Below are 21160 nucleotides of genomic sequence, written 5' to 3'. Positions count from 1 at the left end.
CAGCATGTCCGCCATGTCCCTCGTCATCACCTGGCAGCTCCTTCCTTGGACAGCTCTCAGCTTACATTTTGCCTCCTCAGGGGAACCACCCCACCACCCAGGCCAGGCATCTCCTGCTCTCATGGCCACATGGCTCTGCTTGTATTCTTTCTACTTGTATCTCCTGTTACACCGTCAGCTTGTTCATCACTTGCCTCCCCCGGTTAGAACCTGAGCTCCCCGACAGCAGAGCATTGCCAGTCTGTTCACCACAGGCTGTGGATCAAACTGTGTCCTCCAAAAAATATGAGCAGATTCTGGGGGACATGAGCCTGGAGGTGAGGTAAGCAACCAGGGGGATTCGAGTAGACATCACCACACCAGGGAGCCCAAGTGGCAACTGGGAGATTTTCAGTGTGTGTGTGTGTGTGTGTGTGTGTGTGAAGAGTCAGACAGACATGACGGCTGGAGGACCGCTCCGCATCCCTGTGTATGGTCCTCATGTGAGACCTAGACAGATACTTTGGATAGAAAATAGAGATATGAGGGCATGGAGAAGTGAAATTCAAGCCTACACAGATGGTATACAAGCAGGCAAAGGAAAGGGCCTGTTTTGTGCCCCTTGAGAACAAGGTCTCTGACCAGGCTTTCCAGGCACCGGGTTCTGGTGGTGGGAAAGGCAATGATGCGCAATTGGGGGACATCAGCACAACATGACCAAGGGAAATGAGGACAGTGAGGGGCACCCAGAATAAAGACAACTACAGTAAATGCTATAACATATACATAGCTCTGCAAAAACAGTCATAACCCACCCAAACTTTGTGAGTGGTTACACAGGGAGATATGTATGCTATATAGGTCAGGGAGGATATATGGGAGTACATGCATGTCGATATATATGTATAGTTGTGGGCATTTGTATGCACATATTTGTATGTGCTTCATATATATTCATATATAATAGAGCACATGGGGGCATGGTTATGGAAAATTCTTAGACAAAACCAAACACCTTGTGGGACTGAGTTACTGGGCCTGAAGGCTCAGGACCAGTCTCAGGGGACATCTAGGTCGATTGGCATAATGTAGTTCATAATGTTCTACATCCTAGTTCGGTAAGTAGCATCCAGAGTCTTAAAAGCTTGTCAGCAGCCATCTAAGATACAACTATTGGTCTCTTCCCATCTGGAGCAAAGGAGAGTGAAGGAAACCAAAGACTCCAGGAAGCAATTAGCCCACAGGACTAATGGCCTATACAAACCACAGCCTCCTGTAGCCTGAGACCAGAAGAACTAGATAGTGTTCAGCTACCACTACTGACCGTTCTGACCAGGGACACAATGGAACGTCCCAGATAGAATGGAATAAAAATGTAGGCGGGGGGGGGAGGGGGACTCAAATTCATAAAAAAAAGACCAGACTTACTGGACTGATTGAGACTGGAGGAACCCCTGAGACTATCGCCCTATGACAACCTTTTAATCTGGAGCTGAAGCCACTCCCAGAGGCCACCTTTCAGCCAAATAATAGATTGGCCTATAAAATAAACAAGAACACCCATGAGGAATGTGCTCCATAAAACAATCAACTATATGAGACCAAATGGGGCTATATTTACCCAAAAGGAAAGATGAGAAGGCAAGGAGGGCGGGGAAACAGGTGGGATGGAAACAGGTAAGACAGGGCGGAATGGGCAGAGTGCTGACATATTGCAGGGACAGCAAACACTGTCACAGAACAATCTGAGTACGAATTGTTGAATGCGAAACTAATGTGCTGTGTAAAATTTCACCTAAAATACAATAAAATGTTTTAAAAAAAAATGTCTAGAAGTCCTAACCCTGTGCCTGTGAACATGATCTTGTTTGAAAATAGGATCTGTCTGGGCAGAAGTTATCAGGTAAGAAAGTCATAGTGGAGTAGGTCAGGTCCTAAACCTAATCCCATCTGATATTTTATAAAATCGTGGGACAGATAGAGAGACAGTCACACAGTGGGCAGACGCCACACGAAGATGCATCTACAGCATCCAAGGATCACAAGGACTGTCAACAGAAACCAGAGGCTGGGGGAGAGGCACGGAGAAGTTCCTCTCCCAGAGCTCCCAGAAGGAATTGACACGGCTGACACCCTGATTCTGACTCCCAACCTCCACAACCGTGAGACCATAGATCTCTGTCGTTTGAAACTACCTACTTATTGGTACTTTATGACGGCAGCTAAGACACCATCTTACCCCCCAGTGCTCAGAATAAATTTGATAAATTGTAAAATTTCAATAAATATTTGAAGACTTGACGAATAAAATAAACCAACTGAAAAATCATACACCCACTCCTTACTTACTGACATGGTTAGGTTCCAAAGACCAGGTCATTATGCAAAAATCAGTATTATGCAAAAAGGGAAGAAAACCACATTAGATCACAAAATGGAGGATGGCTACATCATTACATAAGTGCCAAATTACATCATTACATAACTGCCAGACCACTGGGAAGAATGGTCCAGCCAAGTCAACATACGACTTTAACCACCACAGTCGGGGTTACTCTTGCCTCGAACCTCAGTGTTCGTTACTACCGGGCACACATCGTTAATGCACGAAACAGCCATAGGAGATTAATTTAATATTGTTGTAAAGGTGAAACGTCAGGTAACAAGACAGTCGGTAAGCGAGGGGTAGGTATAATTTGGTGAAGCATTCAGCTGCTAACCAAAAGCTCTGCAGTTTGAGTCTACCAGCCACCCCTTGGAAACCCTATGGGGCAGTTCTACTCTGTCCTATACGGTTGCTCTGAGTCAGAACTGACTCGATGGCAATGGGTTCGGTTTTTTGGAATGGGAGGTATAATTACAAAATGAGAAGCTCTATCAAGGCCAGGTGTAAGATATTTAAAAAAAAACAAAAACAAAAACCAATAAGTGCTATGGGAATTGTGTTCCCTGAGAAAGTGCCACTGGACGAAGAATGAGGGGAGGGGGTAATTCCAGCGTTCAGGGTGAAGGGGAAGACCAGAAGGCAGGAGGAGTCTGGGCCAGAGTGCAGACAAAGGTGGTCACTGGGGCTGGCCTTACACCTGGAGCTGTCTGTGGAATGTGCTGTGCGTGACACTCTAGTCTGCTGACAACTTGATGAGTGTCATTGCCTACATTGTCTGTAAAACACGCTGTTATTTTTGCCCAAGGAAACATTCCTAAGAGTGCTTGTCTGTACTGTCCTACAACAGGAACGTGTTGCTGTGAGCACTGTTTGTGAACAACCCGAGAAAACATGACCACCTCAGGATAACACCTCCCTCACAAGGCCCCATAACAAAGCCTGCTATGGTCTTGCCCTATCCAAGTCAAAACGCTCTAGCCAAGAAAGGACTTATTTATGAATAGTTCAGGAGCAACAGCTAGGAAAATGGTGTCTTTCCAATTGAAATTATGACTTAGGTTGTGGGAAAACAGAGTGACATTAGTATATCCAAAAAGACAAACAGGATGACAAAGGTAAGAGAACGCAGTGGGCTTGGCTGGTTCTTGACCAGAGCCTGAAACGACACGGCATGTTTACAATTTAACTCCTTGCAGAAGGGCAGCTCCTACCTGTGGCCAGGTACATGATGTGGACGAGCAGGTCCCTGCCCTGCACCACATCCACGGCAACGTGGGACAAGCGGCTGTTGTCCTCCATGAAGGCAGGGACTGCAGTCACAGGCTGTACCACCTCATGCATCAGGATGAACTTCTGGGCATCCTGCAGGTTCCTCTCGGTCAGGTTCACGTACAGACCCTGGTCCACGGTGCCACACTGCAAGGGGAGAGAGACAGGGTCACAGAAACACCCACCGCAACACCCACTGCCACGTGGGCAGCCCAGCCAGAGGACGACCGGAGACTGAATGATCCACACGCATCCTGAAGTGCACACAAGGCTTTGCTTCCTATTGTCCCCAGCTCCCCAACCTGGGAGTCCCTCTCATTTCAGACTTGAGTCCATCATACTTGGAGAGTCTCCAATTCACCCTAAGAGAAATGACCAGAAGTAAAAACAATACAGAGAGTGGAAGTCGTGGCTACTTTGATGTGAACAGCACAGGCACTCCTCAGCTTATGTGAAGTCACTTGGGAGCCATCTGGCAAGGTGCCTGCTAATAAACCAGACATGCAGATTGAAAGTGCAGCGATCAAGAATACTACACGGATTCACAGTCAGGCACTGCATAACATCTGTTCGGGCACATACGGCTGCTTATACGTCTCTGGTCTCGTAAAGCTTTGCTAAGCATACCAGGCAGTCTCCGGGTTACAAGTGAGACCCATTCCTCAGTCTGCCTTTAACTCACATTTGTAGGTAAGTCAGAACAGGTACACAAGGTTCTGAATTCGTGTGAGTTAGTCAGGTGTTTGTCTCAGAATATAGTATGTATTTTACCTTTCTGTGCATATAAAACACTTAAGAAACACTTCCAAACCACACACTGTTTCATGAGTGTCACAAAGTAGTGCCTGCGTTTGTTATTAGGATCCATTGTATTTATCTCAAATGTAAATATAATCAGCTTTATGGCAGTCAGTTCTTCAGTAAGAATTGTCTGAATGTTGGATGTTCTTAACCGGGGGGACTGCCTGTAACAGGGTGTTAACATAACTTTCAAATCACACACAAAATAATCAAACCCAGGGTTGTCGAGTCGATTCCGACTCATAGCGACCCTATAGGACACAGTAGAACTGCCCCATAGAGTTTCCAAGGAGCGCCTAGCAGATTCAAACTGCCGACCGTTTGGTTAGCAGGCGTAGCACTTAACCACTACGCCACCAGGGTTTCCGTTCAAATCACACAAGGTCCTATCTCACAGAACGTGCTGTAGATGTTATGTGATGCATGAATGTATTTCTCTTCCTGCTGGAGCGATGGGCTTATAAGTGAAACACGGACCCCTTGGAGAGAGAAGTATGCCATTTTAATCTGCAAACCCGTTAAACCACTGTAATATCACTCATGTGTGCTGTAATAAAAGTATACTGGCCTCTTTGTACTGGGACTCCAAGTTACATGAACTGTGAAGCATATTTAGAGTCTGCAGATCTGAGAAAGGGAATGGCAAATTTGCAGGAAAAGAGGGAAAGAGACAGAAGAAAGGAGGAGGGAGAGAGAGCAGGAAAAAGAAATGATGAAAAAGGAAAGATGCAAAGGAAAAGACGGGGAAGTACGGAAAACAGGAATTCTCTGACGGAGGAAATATCATGAAGACGAATCTGGAATATCAGGGAAAATCAGGCCTGAAGGCTGCTGAGGATGCGGTTCAGAGCTGTGCTGTGGCGAGGCTGGTGGGCTTCAGGGAGGTCCATCTCTGGCAAAGAGAGAAGAAAGAGGCCAAGAGAAGAAAGTAAAGCTTTCTCATGGTGGAGGATGGAATCAGACAACCCCGCCAACTTTCCTATTTCTTTTCCTAAGCTTTAAATCCTGGTACAAATGGTGACTGACGCTCGGCAGAGCTTCTTCAAAGCAGGTGTGACGGAAGTGAATTTCCCTGCCCGCAGCAGCTGAAAGCACCATTTATAACGTGTTGTTTCTAATAGTGGTTGGTTCATTACAGGTTAGAGGTGCACAAGTGTGAGAATGGAAATTGCTTTCTTAAAGAGGTGATATTTCTGTAGCCTTCTGGAAAACGCCCTACATGTTGTAAAATGACTGGCAGATTATAGAACTGCAGAATCTTGAGCTAAACGGATTTTACAGTCTAGCCTGGCGCTCCACTGAAAGTCATGTCCAGGGGCATCCCTGTGACTCCTGCATGGTGTCAGGGCAGTGTTCTACCTGAGCTCCATCACCTGGGAGGCAGGTGGCCCAGGGGAGGCGCTGCCTCTCAGCCTCTGCCTCTTCACCCGGAAAACGGCTACACAAATACTCTGTGTCCTTCACAGGCTGAGTGAGACCACTGAAAAATCATGAGAGAGGGGCTGGAAGTAACCAGAAGACTTTGTGCATACCCAGGTCAGCCAGGACAACACGCCTGGCACAGAGAAGCCCTTCAGCAAACCGCCAATGCATCTGGTCTGCAGCAGGGCAGCCCTTGTCCAACTCTTACCCAGTGAGCAGTGAATGAGCAAATAATGGAAGCGAAGGATCAATGAATGAAGACATGAGCAGCTGCTCTGGGGAGAGGCTGTGCTAGGGGGTTTCACCTATCTTCTTTAATAGGGAGGCTTGACGACAGGGGTACCACATGTCCGAATGTTTGAAAAAGTGGCAGTTAGCTCTCCTGGGCTTAGTCTGGAGTCCCTGGGTGGTACTGAAAGGTTAGAGGTTCAAGACCATCCAGAGGCACCTTGGAAGAAAGGCCTGACAACCTGCTTCTGAAAAATCAGCCACTGAACACCGTATGGAGCACAGACCTACTCTGACCAAGGTGGGGACCCACGAGTCAGAGTCGAGTCGCTGGCATCAGGTTCGGTTTTGGGCTTGGTCTGGGTCCGTCCAGGCAGTTTCTTGTCCTGAGAGTGGCGTTCAGTGTCGATTCTTCCTGAATTCAATGGCACAAGTGACAGCTCCGCCTGCCGGGGGGAGTTTGTGCCTGGGTTTTGTTTCACATATGAAGTATTTTTTAAAAAACGGATGTCAGGAAAATAAGGAGGCATAGCGTGACAGAGAGACCCTGTCTCTGTGCTTGAAGAACCGGGAGATGTAGCGGGGGGCAAGTGATAAATACAAGGAAGAGCTTACTGTCATTTTGGTTCTCGTTTTCCGATTGTGATTTTCATGTAGTATCTTAAAAAAGTACGTGATGTCCTGCTAAACCACGCTTCTTCCTCCTCAACCTGAACGCCTTTTGATACCTCTGATGAATCAGCAGCTTCTGGTGCAGAAGTGGGTCCCTGGATGGTGCAAACGGTTTACGCTCGACTACTGACTGGAAAGGTTAGCGGTTCAAACCCACCCAGTGGCAAAACGGAGGAAAGCCCTGGGGATCTGCTTCCATAAAGCTTACAGCCAAGGAAACCCTCCGGAACCCTCCGGAACACATCGGGTCGCGTGCGCTGGAACTGGGAACACACCGGGTCGCGTGCGCTGGAACTGGGAACACATCGGGTCGCGTGAGCTGGAACTGACTGGGTGGCAGTGGGTTTAGCTTTTTGTTTTTTAGTGCATTTTAAGTGCTGCATAAAATACCACATGTAAGTAGGACAAACAAGAATAAGGAAAGGAAACTCAGCCCTTCCTCCCGGCTGGTTATAGCAAACCTACAGGACTTCACACGTCTGATGGAGGAATCCTTAGTTCAAAACCTGTTCCTTCAATATGCAGTCAAGATGGTCTCAAGCCCATAAATGAGGGTAGATATCAAATACCAAAGACACTGAGCCAAGTGATAGGACTCAGTGCATATTTTACACAGAATTAACCCACCAGGAGTCCATACACAGAGCCACCATAGACCATAACTTCCGGTCTTGGCAAATCTTAAATTCTACCCAAAGTAGGCAAGCTCAGAAAAGCCAACTTCCTGCCCCAAAGGCCTCATTTCTGCGGTTGCACTCACCACACGGTATGGTCCTGCCTCAGGTCATAAACTCGCGTGGGCGCTCAGGGCGACACCTGCCTTCGACAAGGAGGGGTTTGCGGTGGACTACAAACATCTGCTGCTGTCTCCATTCTGACTCATGGTGACCCCAAGTGTGCAGAGCAGATCTGCTCCAGAGGGTTTTCAATGGCTGAATTTTTGGAAGTACATTGCTAGGCCTTTCTTCCGAGGCAACTCTGGGTGGATTCGAACTGTCAACCTTTCTGTTAGTAGCAAAGCGCTTAACTGTTTGTGTCACCCAGGGATCCTTTAAAAAATACAATATAAATATAGTAAATACCTATGTTAATTAAAATTAGTTCTTCAAGGTTTTACAAAGAAATCTTTTTAAAGGGAAAAGTAAAGCTGACCTCTAGGGTTTTACAAAAGTCCTCATAAAAGGGTACATTTCACCCTTTTTTGATGTAGAGATACAGCAAGTGGACTCTCTCTTCAGCTAATAGTGACACAAATTCTTCTGCCATCAAGCCAGGTTAGGACTTTCCTGCTCATTTCCCACTGGGCTCAGTAAGTGTGGGGGCTCAGGAAGTGCGGGTGGATGCGGACGCCCACTCTGCAGGGCTGCCCCGGGGAGAAATGAAGACAGAGTACATACAGCACCCACACAGCGCGTGACGCGCTGGAGGCAGGCATCAACACCCTAAAGGGCCGTCTTCCTCAAACACCTTACACAGTAAGCAAAGCGTACAATCGGTGCTACGCGGCCTGCTCCTACCACGTCCCGTTGTACTCCCTCCCCCATCCTGCAGCTGAGATGGAAGACGCTAGATAACCTACCCAGGGACAGCGCTCAACGATAAAGACGACTCGTAAACCAGCCAACTTGGCCCCAATCCTGTACTCCTACAGAAATTAAAATAAGTAAAAAAATAACTCCCCAAAGCAATTAGAATTTAACCTTCCCTGGAGTCCCTGGGTGCTGCTAAATGAAAGGTTGGTAGTTCAAGTCCACCCAGAGGCTCCTTAGAAGAAAGGCCTGGAGATCTACTTCCAAAAAATCAGTTACTGAAAACCCTATGCAACGCAACTCTACCCTGACACACAGGTTGGAGATGACTCGACATTGACTGGTCTGGTTTGTCCAGTTAAAATGTAAAATAATTTAACACTCTCCATCCCAGTTTTCTCGGAGGTACAGGGTTTTCTGCATTGGAGAAGTAAACTGTATCTGAAATCTGGGTACAGGCCCTCGTTCCATCACTGACTAGTTAAGGGATCCTGTGGGTTAAGGGTCACTTAGTGGGAAGGGAGGTGGCTTTGCTTGGGGGCCATGTGCTGGAACCCCAGTTGTGCCACTTGGCTGCTGTGTTGGCCCTGAGGCTGCATCCTTCTCTCCAGGAGGAGACAGCCTGGCTCATACCAGAGCTGCTGCCAGCGTGACAGATACTATGGGAAGCATCTCATGTGTGTCTCGAACTCAGTGCTGCTAAAAAACTCTGCCCACAAGGATAACAATCACATGAATTTTCTTGCAGAAAGAAGACCTCAAGGCAAGCCTGCTGGTCGACCCCTCGTGAGCAAACCTCATCGTCTCGTGGGTTCCAGCTCCTTCTGGACGTGGCAGCTGGGAACAGATGCTTGCAAAGCCCTGCAGAGCTGGAACACTCTGGAATTTAGTGATTTATGGATGAATGCCATCCACCCATCCATCAACCCCCCACCAACTGCCCCCATCACGCCTGGTCATCCAACAGGAAATCACGCCACACCAGGCAACTAGCATTCTAATTCTGATTGTGCGTCTCCATCGCTCTGCACCAGTCCCCATTCATTGAACCCCATTCATTAGGGATCACAGAGTCCACCATCATTAGCACTAATTGAAGCCTAGTTCCCAAACCTGCTGAGAAAGCTGGTCTTTTCCAGGCCAGTCTCCAGCGTCACAGTGGACAAAGGCGTCCTGTCCACCCCGGCGTCTCCAGGGACAAAAGGCTAGCCCTATTTACATTAGCAGGGCTGAATGCAGGGGCCTGGGCCGGAGGATGGCAGGGTCAGGCTGCGCTGGGTACACTGGGATCTGAGTTTCCCCAGCTTGTCTACACAGGGCTTGGAATTCTGCCCTCTGCCCCTGAGCCTACCTGGAAGTTGGGGTTGGGGTTGGGATACGGCAGCCAGGCAGAGCGCGAGTTCTCCTGGTACTTGAAGGGCCCGTTGAAGGCCTGTGAGATGGCGCTGAGGTTGAAGATGCACACGGCCGAGGCGGCGATGCTGTTCCTGGGGGCAGAGGGAGAGAGGAGGAGGCTGTCAGAGCCTGCAGCAAGGCTGCGGCCACGTGGACCCCCACTGGCCCAGCTGCGTGCTGACAGCACTGTCCAGAGACCCTGGGGAGCTCAGCCTCCTAACAGCCCCTAGAGCGTAAAGTCCAAGCAGCATTCCTGTGATTCCTTTGTAGGGGGAACGAACACTTGAATACAGAAATGGAAAGATTTGGCAGTTTTGTCCCTGGCTTCCTGCCAGGCAAATTCCTGCAGCTGCAAAGAGCGAGGCAGGGGGTGTGAGGAGCCCTGTGAGTGGAACAAACTGTGCTCAACAACTAAAGGCTGCAGATTTAAACCCCCCCAGCGGTGCTAAGGAATAAAGGCCTGGCAATCTGCTCCCATAAAGATTACAGCCAAGAAAACCCTATGGAGCCGTTCTATTCTTCCACACATAGGGTCACCATGAGTTGGAATCAACTTGAGGGCAATGGACTTTTTTTCTTTCCTTGGTTTTGTGTCCCACCTCTTGAATTCTGCACGAAACAGACTTATCAGTGTGCTGTGGCTCCTCTCCCACCCATTTACTGGAAAGGGAAAGGGAAATCTGGAAGGTTGGTCTCTGCCTGCATAGACATCGCACGCTGGTGACTTCTCACCATGACAGCCACTCGTGACACAAAACAAATAGTCTGGAATCCTCGGAAACCTATCTTCATAACTCTCTGAATTGACCATTCATGTCCTGGAATGGCTCAGACACGGTGCTTCTGTGACTTGTGAGATTCTTCTTAGCCCAGAGCCTGTGGAATGAGCAGCTGGCTTAGCCAGGCTCCCACTGTGTGTAACACTGATGTCAGCAGAGCGGCAGTGTGCTCATCTCATACGGCTCACGCTATTTCTTCCCTAAACCTCTGTTTATTTGGAAATGTCCTAATTTCACCTTCATATTTGAGAGACAGTTTTGCTGGATATATGATTCTTGGCTGGCAATTTTTCTCCAAAGCTTTATGTAAGTCATCCCATTGCCTCCTTGCCTGCACAGTTTCTGCCAAGTAGTCCGAGCTTATTCTTATTGACTCTCCTTTGCAGGTGACTTTTCCTTATCCCTAGCTGCTCTTAAAATTCTTTATCTCTGGTTTTGGCAAGTTTGCTTATAATATGTCTTGATGGCTTTCTTTTAACATCTACCTTACGTGGAGTTTGATGAGCATCTTGGATAATTCCTCATCTTTCACGATATCAGGGAAGTTTTCTGACAACAAACCTTCAACAATTCTCTGTATTTTCTGTTATCCCTCCCTGTTCTGGTACTCTAATCACTTGTAGGTTATTTCTCTTGGTAAGAGTCCTACATAGTTTTAAGTTTTCTTCATTTTTAAAAAATTCTTTTATCTGATTTTTCTCCAAATATATTGGTGCCAAGTGCTTTACCTTCAACTTCACCAATTCTGCCTCCGGTTGCTCAATTCTGCTCCTCTGACTTTCTACTGAGTTGTCTAATTCTGTCACTTTATTATTAACCTTCTGAATTTCTGATTGCTGTCTCTCTATGGATTCTTGCAGGTTATTAAATTTTTCATTATGTTCTTGAATAACCTTTTTTAATTTCTTCAACTACTTTATCTGTGTGTTCCTTGGTTTGTTCTGTGTATTGTTTGTTTTCCTTCCCAATTTCATTCCTAATGTCTTAAAGAGTTCTGTATATTAACCTTTTGAATTCTGCATCCGGTAATTCCAGGAAGGTACCTTCATCAAGAAGGTCTGTTGATTCTGAGATGAAGGTGGACTAGGAGAAAGGTCTGACAATCTACTGCCAAAAACTTGCCAGTGAAAACCCTATAGATCAAAACGGTCTGATCCGCAGCCCATCATGGGGTTGGCACAGGACTGGGCAGGATTTGTCCCGTTGTACATGGGGTCACCACGAGTCAGGGGCCGACTTCACGGCAGTCAACAACAACAAAAGCAGAGCAAATATCGCAGACTGACTAGCCACCCTGGATTCCCTGACACTGAGAGGCTTCTTGGGACACAGGATGTTCCTTGGTGCTAAAAACAGGATATTCTTAAACAAACCAAGACATTGGTCACCTCCTCCACCAGCTGACCCACCCAGATCAGGACCTTTTACTTTGGTTACAAATATTTAGTTTTGTCCAAACTGTTAGGCTGTCAGAGCAGAGATCTGAAGGGCGATCTACACCAGAACCCGTGGCATCCTAAGTCCCGTGGAGTCATCATCAGCCTGGCCAGTGTTGGGGGAGGTGCAGCTCGGCTTTCTTCATTTCTGGGGTGTGTGCGATCTTGCTGAGGCTCATCACAGCCCCACAGCTAAGCGGGAGAGTCACTGTGGGGTCAGCCCAAAGCCGAGTAAGTGAGAGAACAGGAAACAGCATGTGTTTCACCTGGCCGCAAGTGTCCACAGCTCTGAAGTCAAGAGTGCCCGCCCACGTGGAACACAAAACACTATGTAAGCTTTTCAAAACTACTTTAAAAGTGTAACTGCCATTTTACAAATAAGCGCCCAAGTCAGCCGCCTTCTAGGAGACTGGTTTAGAATGCAGCTACAGTGAAGTGAGAACACGGTGCGTAGTGTCCATCCAGCCTATTCCACATGGGGACGGGTCGGGGGGACTCACGGCATCTCAGGGATAGACTTTTGAGACAACCCTCCTTTCATTCCACACCAATGCTTGACTGTGTACAGAAAAAAAATGCATCTAATCTGCACTAAACCAAACCAAACCAAACCCAGTGCCATCAAGTCGATTCCGACTCATAGCGACCCTATATGCACCAGCATGTCCAAAAATGCCTGGAACACACAGGCCACTCATGAAGCAATAGTTTATAACAGACTAATTCAATACTATTATCACGTAAGGGGCCCTGGTGGCTTGGTGGTTAAGAGCTCGGCTGCTAACCAAAATGTTGGCAGTTCAAATCCACCAGCTACTCCCTGGGAACCCTAAAGGCAGATCTACTCTGTCCTACAGGATCACCGTAAGTCAGAATCAACTCGATGGCAATGGCTTTGGTTTCTTTGGTGGGTCAAGAGGGAGCTCTGGCAATGCAACGGTTAAGTGCTTGGCTGCTAACAGAAAGTTTGGAGGTTTGAACCCACCCAGCAGCTCCAGGGGAGAAAGACCTAGGAAACCCTATGCGGCAGGTCTACTCTGACCTATAGGGTCACTATGAGTTGGAATCAACTTGATGGCAACGTATTACATTACGTACATTACATACGCACAGACGAAATCTTTTCTGATTAGCGTTCTCTTCCTAACACCAGTCTTGGAAATCATGTGTCTCTGGGTAACATTTAAATCATATTGAAAAAAGTCCTCCCCCGCTTTTTTTCTGGCTGCTAGCCCAGTAAATAAAGAAAGATTTGCTTTAAAACAACTTTAAAACCTCAAAGGTCAGCGACCACAGGGTGCACTGCAGATGGACTAGTGGAGCGGCAGGAAGGGACGCTTTGGGCTACGCACACGTTGGTGGTGAAGATGCCGTAGAGGAGGTCCAGCTCGGGCAGGAGGAAGGTGCTCTGCAGCTCGTTGTAGTAGAACGGGACCTCGCCGGGGCGCGAGCAGTTGAGACGTGCCTTCATGAACGTGGTCCAGGTGTCCTCCAGAAGGAAGCGGCCCCCGAGGTCGTTCTTGCAGACCCGGGCTGCACGGGAGAACACCGTTTTCCCACAGTCATGTTCCACAGCATTTTCTCGGAAAAAGAAGTAGGTGAAATTCCCGATGTCGTAAGATGACACAAAGTTCGGTTCTAAGAAAAAGACAAGAGAAGAAATAGCTCAACAGCCATATGATTTTCCTTTTGTGCCTTGCCACTTGGCCTTCCTTCCAAGGGGATGTGGCTTTCTTATACACACACACACATAGAGGAAACCATTGCCATCGAGTCAATTCTGACTCTCATCGACCTCACATGTGCAGAGTACAACTGCTCCATAGAGTTTCAAATGGCTGCAACCTTTCAGAAGCAGATCGCTAGGCCTTTTTTCCAAGGTGCCTCTGGGTAGATTCGAACCACCAACATTTCAGCTAGTAGTCGAGTGCTTAACTGTTGGTGCCACCCAGGGACTCCTTGCTTTAGACAATGCCTGGTTTTTATTGGACAAATGGGAGGCCCCATGAGAAGCTTAATGATGCTCTCTGCTGAGAAACTCAGTGCTGCAGTACGTTCTAACTTATGGGGAATTGCTTCAGCATCCTGAGTGTAATCAGTGCTCAAGTTAGCCCAGCCCTGATCCCACGGAAGGTGCGCAGCAGAGGTGCTCAAGTTACCTCGGCCCTGATACCACAGAAAGTGCGCAGTGGAGGTGCTCAAGTTAGCCCGGCCCTGACCCCACAGAAGGTGCGCAGCAGAGATTTACCGGGCGTTTTGAGACAAAACTGCTTTCTGCCCACGCTCTTACAGAACCACCAGACAGAAAGGGAGAAAATAAGTACAATGATGATATGCGACTCAGAACACATCGCATCAGTATGTCTGTAAGACACCAAAATTCCTTTGTCATAGTTGATGTGCTTTAGGAAATGACTTTAGAGAGGTTTTTCCTTGTGAAACCTGAAACGATACACCTTTCTGTAAGGCTGGTGCCCCGAACGAGCTTCACAATTCCCATGGCATGGTGATGACGGTACAGTGAGGGGCCTTCCTGGTCTGGTTTCTGGGTGACTGGGGGTCCACTTAGAGGAGAGATGAGGTTTGGGATGGAGGCACTACCTAGCAGCATCCTCGTTCTGTAATTATCTTAAAAATGGGAAGACAGAGCTGAGCACATTCTGGCAGTGCCCGTTCTTAACCACCAAGCTCAGCAGGAATTACTTGGACCGTCAGCGGCGTTTTCTGTGAGGCATTTATTTCAAGCAGCGTCTTCCTAACATGCTGCTGAGCAGTGAAGAGGTCTGAGCCCATCGATGACAGCAGCATGCCCTTTCAGACACAAAAACAGATGTTTACTGTTTACAACTCCTATAAGCAGGTTTGACTCTTACTCGGCTCTCTGTCTCCAAGAGCTAGCCATTCAATCAGCCAGCATCTGAGTTTTAACAGATGCAATTAGGATAATTAGGGAAATAACCTTTGGTGGTCAAAATTAATGGAAGGATACAGACACCAACTGTATTCACAAAGACACATGTCTGGGGACAACTGGCTTTAAACCTGTGGTTATAATCCCATTTAGGAACAGGTTAAAAAAAAATTTTTTTTTTTTTTTTTTGGTTAAGTTAAGGATACAGTATTAGTGTAGGGTGTGTCTTGAGTTGATCTCTCTTGAGATATAAAAGGAGCAGATTAAGCAAGGAATCCAGGAAGCAGAGACAGGGGAAGAGAGATGCCAAGGCATATGAAGATCGCCCAGGAGCAGACAAGGACTTTCTCCCAGAGCCCACAGAGAAAGAACATCTTCACCTAGGGCTAGCACCTTGAATTCAGACTTCTAGGCTCCTGAACAGTGACAAAATAAATTTCCGTTGGTTAAAGCCATCCATTTGTATTTATGTCATAGTAGCACTAGGTAACTAAGACAGGTAGGTACTGTTATTCTCCCAATTTCACAGATAAGGAGGCTAAAGCCTAGAGGCTTAGTAGTAACTTGTCCAAGCTCACACAAGAATTAATGGGAGGGGGGAGGCATTTACTGAACCAGATAGTCCAACTGCAGAGCCTACATCCACCATTACACTAAACTGAAAAACAATGGTGCACAAACATAACAATAAATTATGCTAATGATATTCAAGACTAGGGTTGGGATTTCTGGGCAACACTTTGGAACTCAAATGGCAAGCTCCTGGTTAGGGAGTCACCACACTGCACTGAGAATGGTGAGAAGGTTTACTCGGGAGAAGCTGAGAACGGTTTTAAAACTGACCAGAGTTGAAGAAAATGCTCAGATGACATGATAACCTACAGCTATAAGAGACATCAGGAGCGATACAGAAAGAAGTAAAAAGTGGGAAGAAGGAGCCAACAGTTGTTGCTGTTGTTGTTAGGTGGCATCGAGTCGGTTCCGACTCATAGCGACCCAATGCACAACAGAACGAAACACTGCCCTGTCCTGCGCCATCCTTACAATCATTGTTATGCTTGAGCTCATTGTTGCAGCCACTGTGTCAGTCCACCTCCTTGAGGGACTTCCTCTTTTCTGCTGACCCTGTACTCTGCCAAGCATGATGTCTTTCTCGAGGGACTGATCCTTCCTGACAACATGTCCAAAGTATGTAAGACGCAGTCTCGCCATCCTTGCATCTAAGGAGCATTCTGGCCACACTTCTTCCAAGGCAGATTTGTTCGTTCTTTTGGCAGTCCGTGGTATATTCAATATTCTTCTCCAACACCACAATTCAAAGGCGTCAACTCTTCTTTGGTCTTCCTTATTCATTGTCCAGCTTTCACATGCATATGATGTGATTGAAAATACCATGACTTGGGTCAGGCGCACCTTAGTCTTCAGGGTGACATCTTTGTTCTTCAACACTTTGAAGAGGTCCTTTGCAGCAGATTTGCCCACTGCAATGGAGTCTTTTGATGTCTTGACTGCTGCTTCCATGCCTGTTGATTGTGGATCCAAGTCAAATGAAATCCTTGACAACTTCAGTCTTTTCTCCATTTATCATGATGTTGCTCATTGGTCCATATCTGAGGATTTTTGTTTTTTTTTATGTTGAGGCGTAATCCACACTAAGACTGTGGTCTTTGATCTTCACTAGTAAGTGCTTCAAGTCCTCTTCACTTTCAGCAAGCAAGGTTCTGTCATCTGCATAACACAGGTTGTTAATGAGTCTTCCTCCAATCTTGATGCCCCATTCTTCTTCATATAGTTCAGCTTCTTGTATTATTTTTTCAGCATACAGATTAAATAGGTATGGTGAAAGAATACAACCCTGACACACACCTTTCCTGACTTTCAACCAATCAGTATCCCCTTGTTCTGTCCAAACAACTGCCTCTTGATCTATGTAAAGGTTCCTCATGAGCACAATTAAGTATTCTGGAATTCCCATTCTTCGCAGTGTTATCCATAGTTTGTTATGATCCACACAGTCGAATGCCTTTGCATAGTCAATAAAACACAGGTAAACATCCTTCTGGTATTCTCTGCTTTCAGCCAGGATCCATCTGACATCAGCAATGATATCACTGATTCCATGTCCTCTTCTGAAACTGGCCTGAATTTCTGGCAGTTCCCTGTCGATATACTGCTGCAGCCGCTTTTGAATGATCTTCAGCAAAATTTTGCTTGCGTGCAATATTAACGATATTGTTCTATAATTTCCACATTTGGTTGGATCACCTTTCTTGGGAATAGGCATAAATGTGGATCTCTTCCAGTCAGTTGGCCAGGAAGCTGTCTTCCATATTTCTTGGCATAGACGAGTGAGCACCTCCAGCGCTGCATCTGTTTGTTGAAACATCTCAATTGATATTGCATCAATTCCTGGAGCCTCGTTTTTCACCAATGCCTTCAGAGTAGCTTGGACTTCTTCCTTCAGTACCATCGGTTCCTGATTATATGCCACCTCTTGAAATCGTTGAATATCGACTAATTCTTTTTGGTATAATGACTCTGTGTATTCCTTCCATCTTCTTTTGATGCTTCCTGCGTCGTTTAATATTTTCCCCATGGAATCCTTCACTATTGCAACTCAAGGCTTGAATTTTTTCTTCAGTTCTTTCAGCTTGAGAAATGCCGAGCGGGTTCTTCCCTTTTGGTTTTCCATCTCCAGCTCTTTGCACATGTCATTATAATACTTTACTTTGTCTTCTCGAGAGGCCCTTTGAAATCTTCTGTTCAGTTCTTTTACTTCATCAATTCTTCCTTTTGCTTTAGCTGCTCGACACTCAAGAGCAAGTTTCAGAGTCTCCTCTGACATCCATCTTGGTCTTTTCTTTCTTTCCTCTCTTTTCAGTGATCTCTTGCTTTCTTCATGGATGATGTCCATGATAGATGAGCCAACAGTACAAGGTCTTATTAAACATGATTACTGTCAGGAAGTGTTTGTCTCAGCTCCAGAGATGGTGTTTCCACTGGTGCCCACCATGTTCTCAGTGTGCCAACGATTGGCTATCAGGGAGTCTCTTCCATGCTCACTCTCCGCTATGAAATGTTGAAGATAGATATCTTAGGCATAAGTGAGCTGAAATTGACTGGTATTGGCCATTTTGAATCAGATAATCATAGTCTACCATGCTGAGGATGACAAATTGAGGAGGAACAGTGTCACATTCGTTGTCAAAAAGAACATTTCATGATCCATCCTGAAGTACAATGCTGTGAGTGATACAATAATACTCATATGCCTACAAGGAAGACCAGTTAATACTATTATTGAAATTTACGCACCAACCACTAATGTTAAAGATAAAGAAATTCAAGATTTTTTTTACCAACATCTCCATTCTGAAATGATCAAACATGCAATCAAGATGCATTGATAATTACTGGTGATTGGAATGTAAAAGGTGGAAACAAAGAAGAAGGATCTGTGATTGGAAAATATGGCCTTGAAGACAGAAATGGTGCTGGAGATCTCATGATAGAACTTTGCAAGATCAAAGAACTATTTATCAGAAATAGTCTTTTTTAACAACATATATGTCAACTATACACACGGGCCTTACCAGATGGAATACACAGGAATCAAACTGACTACATTTGTGGAAAGAGACGATGGAAAAGTTCAATATCATCAATCAGAACAAGGCCAGGGGCTGACTGTGGAACAAACCATCAATTGCTCATATGCAAGTTTAAGTTTAAGAAAATTAAAACAAGTCCACAAGAGCCAAAGTACAGCCTTGAGTATATCCTGCCAGAATTTAGAGACCGTCTCAGGAACAGGTTTGACCCACTGAGCACTGATGACCAAAGACCAGACGAGTTGTAGGATGACATCAGGGAAAGCATACATGAAGACAGAAAAAAAAAAAAAAAAAAGACCTAAATGGATGTCAAAAGAGACTCTGCAGCTTGTTCTTGAACATGAAGTAGCTGAAGTAAGTAGAAGAAATGATGAAGTAAAAGGGCTGAACAGAAGATTTCAAAGGGCAACTCGAGAAGACAAAGTAAAGCATTACGACGAAATGTGAAAAGACCTGGAGTTAGAAAACCAAAAGGAAAGAATACACTCAGCATTTCTCAAGCTGAAAGAACTGGAGAAAAACTTCCAGCCTCAAATTGCAATACTGAAGTATTCTAAGGGCAAAATCCTGAATAACGCAGGAAGCATCAGACGATGATGGAAGAGGATGGAAGGAATACACAGTCACTGCAGCCAAATGAACCGATGGATATTCAGTCATTTCAGGAGGTCGCATACGATCACGAGCCGATGACACTGAAGGAAGAAGTGTAAGCTGCACTGAGGGCACTGGTGAAGAACAAGGACACAGGAATTGATGCACTACCAAGTGAGAAGTTTCAACAAAAGGATGAAACCTTGAAAGCTCTCACCTGCCTGTGCCAAGAAAACTGGAAGACAGCTATCTGGCCAACCGACTGGTAAGGATCCATATTTGTGCCCATTCCAAAGAAAGGTGGTCCAGCATAATGTGGAAATTACTGAACAATATCATTAATATCACACACAAGTAAAATTTTGCTGAACGTGGTTCAAAAATGGTTACAGCAGTGTATCACGAGGGAACTGCCAGAAATTCAAGGCAGATTCAGAAGAGAACAGGGAATGAGAAACATCATTGCTGAAGTCAGACGGTTCTTGGCTGAAAGCAGAGAATACCAGAAAGATGTTTAAATGTGTTTTATTGACTATGCAAAGGCATTTGACTGTGTGGATTATAACAAATTATGGATAATATTGAGAAGGATGGGAATTCCAGAACATTTAATTGTGCTCATGAGGAACTCGTACTTAGACCAAGAGGCAGCCGTTCGAACAGAACAAGGGGATACGGAGTGGTTTAAAATCAGGAAAGGTGTGTGTAAGGGTTGTATTCTTTCAGCATACTTATTCAATCCGTATGCTGAGCAAGTAATCTGAGAAGCTGGACTATATGAAGAAGAACATGGCATCAGGATTAGAGGAAGACTCATCAACAACCTGCGATATGTAGAAGATACAACCTTGCTTGAGGAAAGCAAAGAGGACTTGAAGCACTTACTTAATGTAGATCAAACACTAAAACCTTCAGCATGGATTACACCTCAACATAAAAGAAACAAAAATCCTCCCGAACGGATCAATAAGCCACATCATGATAAATGGAGAAAACATTGAAGCTGTAAAGGATTTCGTTTTGCTTGGATACACCATCAACGCCCACAGAAGCGGCAGTCAAGAAATCAAAAGATATATTGCATTGCGCAAATCTGCTGCAAAAGATCTCTTTAAAGTGTTAAAAAGCAAAGATATCACTTTAAGGACTGAGGTGTCCCTGACCCAAGCCATGGTGTTTTCAATCGCCTCATATGTATGCCAAAGCTAGACAATGAATAAAGAAGATCGAAGAAGAATTGATGCCTTTGAATTATGGTGTTGGCAAAGAATACTGACTATACCATGGACTGCCAAAAAAGTGAACAAGTCCTTCTTGGAGGGAGTATGGCCAGAATGTTCCTTAGAAGCAAGGATGGTGAGACTTTGTCTCATGTACTTTGGACATGTTATCAGGAGCAACCAGTCCCTGGAGAAGGTCATCATATTTGGTAAAGTAGTGGGTCAGTGAAAAAGAGGAAGGCTCCACAAGATGGATTGACACAGTGCCTTAAACGATAGGCTCAAACACCACAGTAATTGTGAGGATGGCACAGGACAGGGCAGCGTTTGTTCTTTTGTGCCTGGGGTCACTATGAGTCGGAACCTACTCGACGGCACCTAACAACAACAACACTCTTACGGAAGCAGATCACCGGGCCTTTCTCCAGTGGTGTTGCTGGGTGGATTTGAACTGCTGACCTTTAGGTTAATAGTCCAGTGCAAACTCTTTGTGTCTTCCGGGAATCTCATAAGGTAAGAAGGAAGTCGGTCTCAAGTGAACTGCCATGAGGTTATGACAGTAGCCTTGGGGATGGAGGGTGCAGTGGTGGTCACCCTACAATCCCCTTGACAGGCTAACAGGTCCCCAGAGGAGAGCAAGAGGGTTACTAAGCACGATCAAGCTCATGTCATGCCAATGCTGGGTTTAGTCCCTTTGTTGTTGTTGTGAATTGTTATCCAGTTGATTTTGACTCATGGCAACCCACGTGTGCAGGGTAGAGCTGCTCCATAGGGTTTTCATGGCTGTGACCTTTCGGAAGCAGATCACCAGGCCTGTCTTCCAAGGTGCCTTTGGGTAAGTTCAAACCAGCAACCTTCTGGCTAGTAGTCGAGCCCTTAATCGTTTGTGCTGCCCATTGAGGTTTCATTTTTTCCAGGTTTCCAC

General features: G+C 45.9%; 1 protein-coding gene across 1 annotated transcript in view; it reads right to left on the bottom strand.

Annotated features, from left to right (window-relative positions):
* SEMA5A (semaphorin 5A) overlaps nucleotides 1-21160 on the bottom strand; it is a 354982-nt gene that overhangs the window by 144938 nt on the left and 188884 nt on the right. Inside the window, exons 7-9 of the mRNA XM_003407895.4 lie at nucleotides 13249-13534; nucleotides 9638-9773; nucleotides 3577-3781 (exon numbers count right to left, since the gene is read on the bottom strand). Coding sequence (XP_003407943.2) covers nucleotides 3577-3781; nucleotides 9638-9773; nucleotides 13249-13534 — 627 coding nt within the window. The remainder of the gene's footprint in view (nucleotides 1-3576; nucleotides 3782-9637; nucleotides 9774-13248; nucleotides 13535-21160) is intronic.

Source organism: Loxodonta africana, chromosome 2, assembly GCF_030014295.1.
Source record: "Loxodonta africana isolate mLoxAfr1 chromosome 2, mLoxAfr1.hap2, whole genome shotgun sequence".
Taxonomy (NCBI): domain Eukaryota; kingdom Metazoa; phylum Chordata; class Mammalia; order Proboscidea; family Elephantidae; genus Loxodonta; species Loxodonta africana.
Note: the sequence above shows the minus strand (reverse complement) of the source record. Positions and strands in the feature narration are given on the sequence as shown.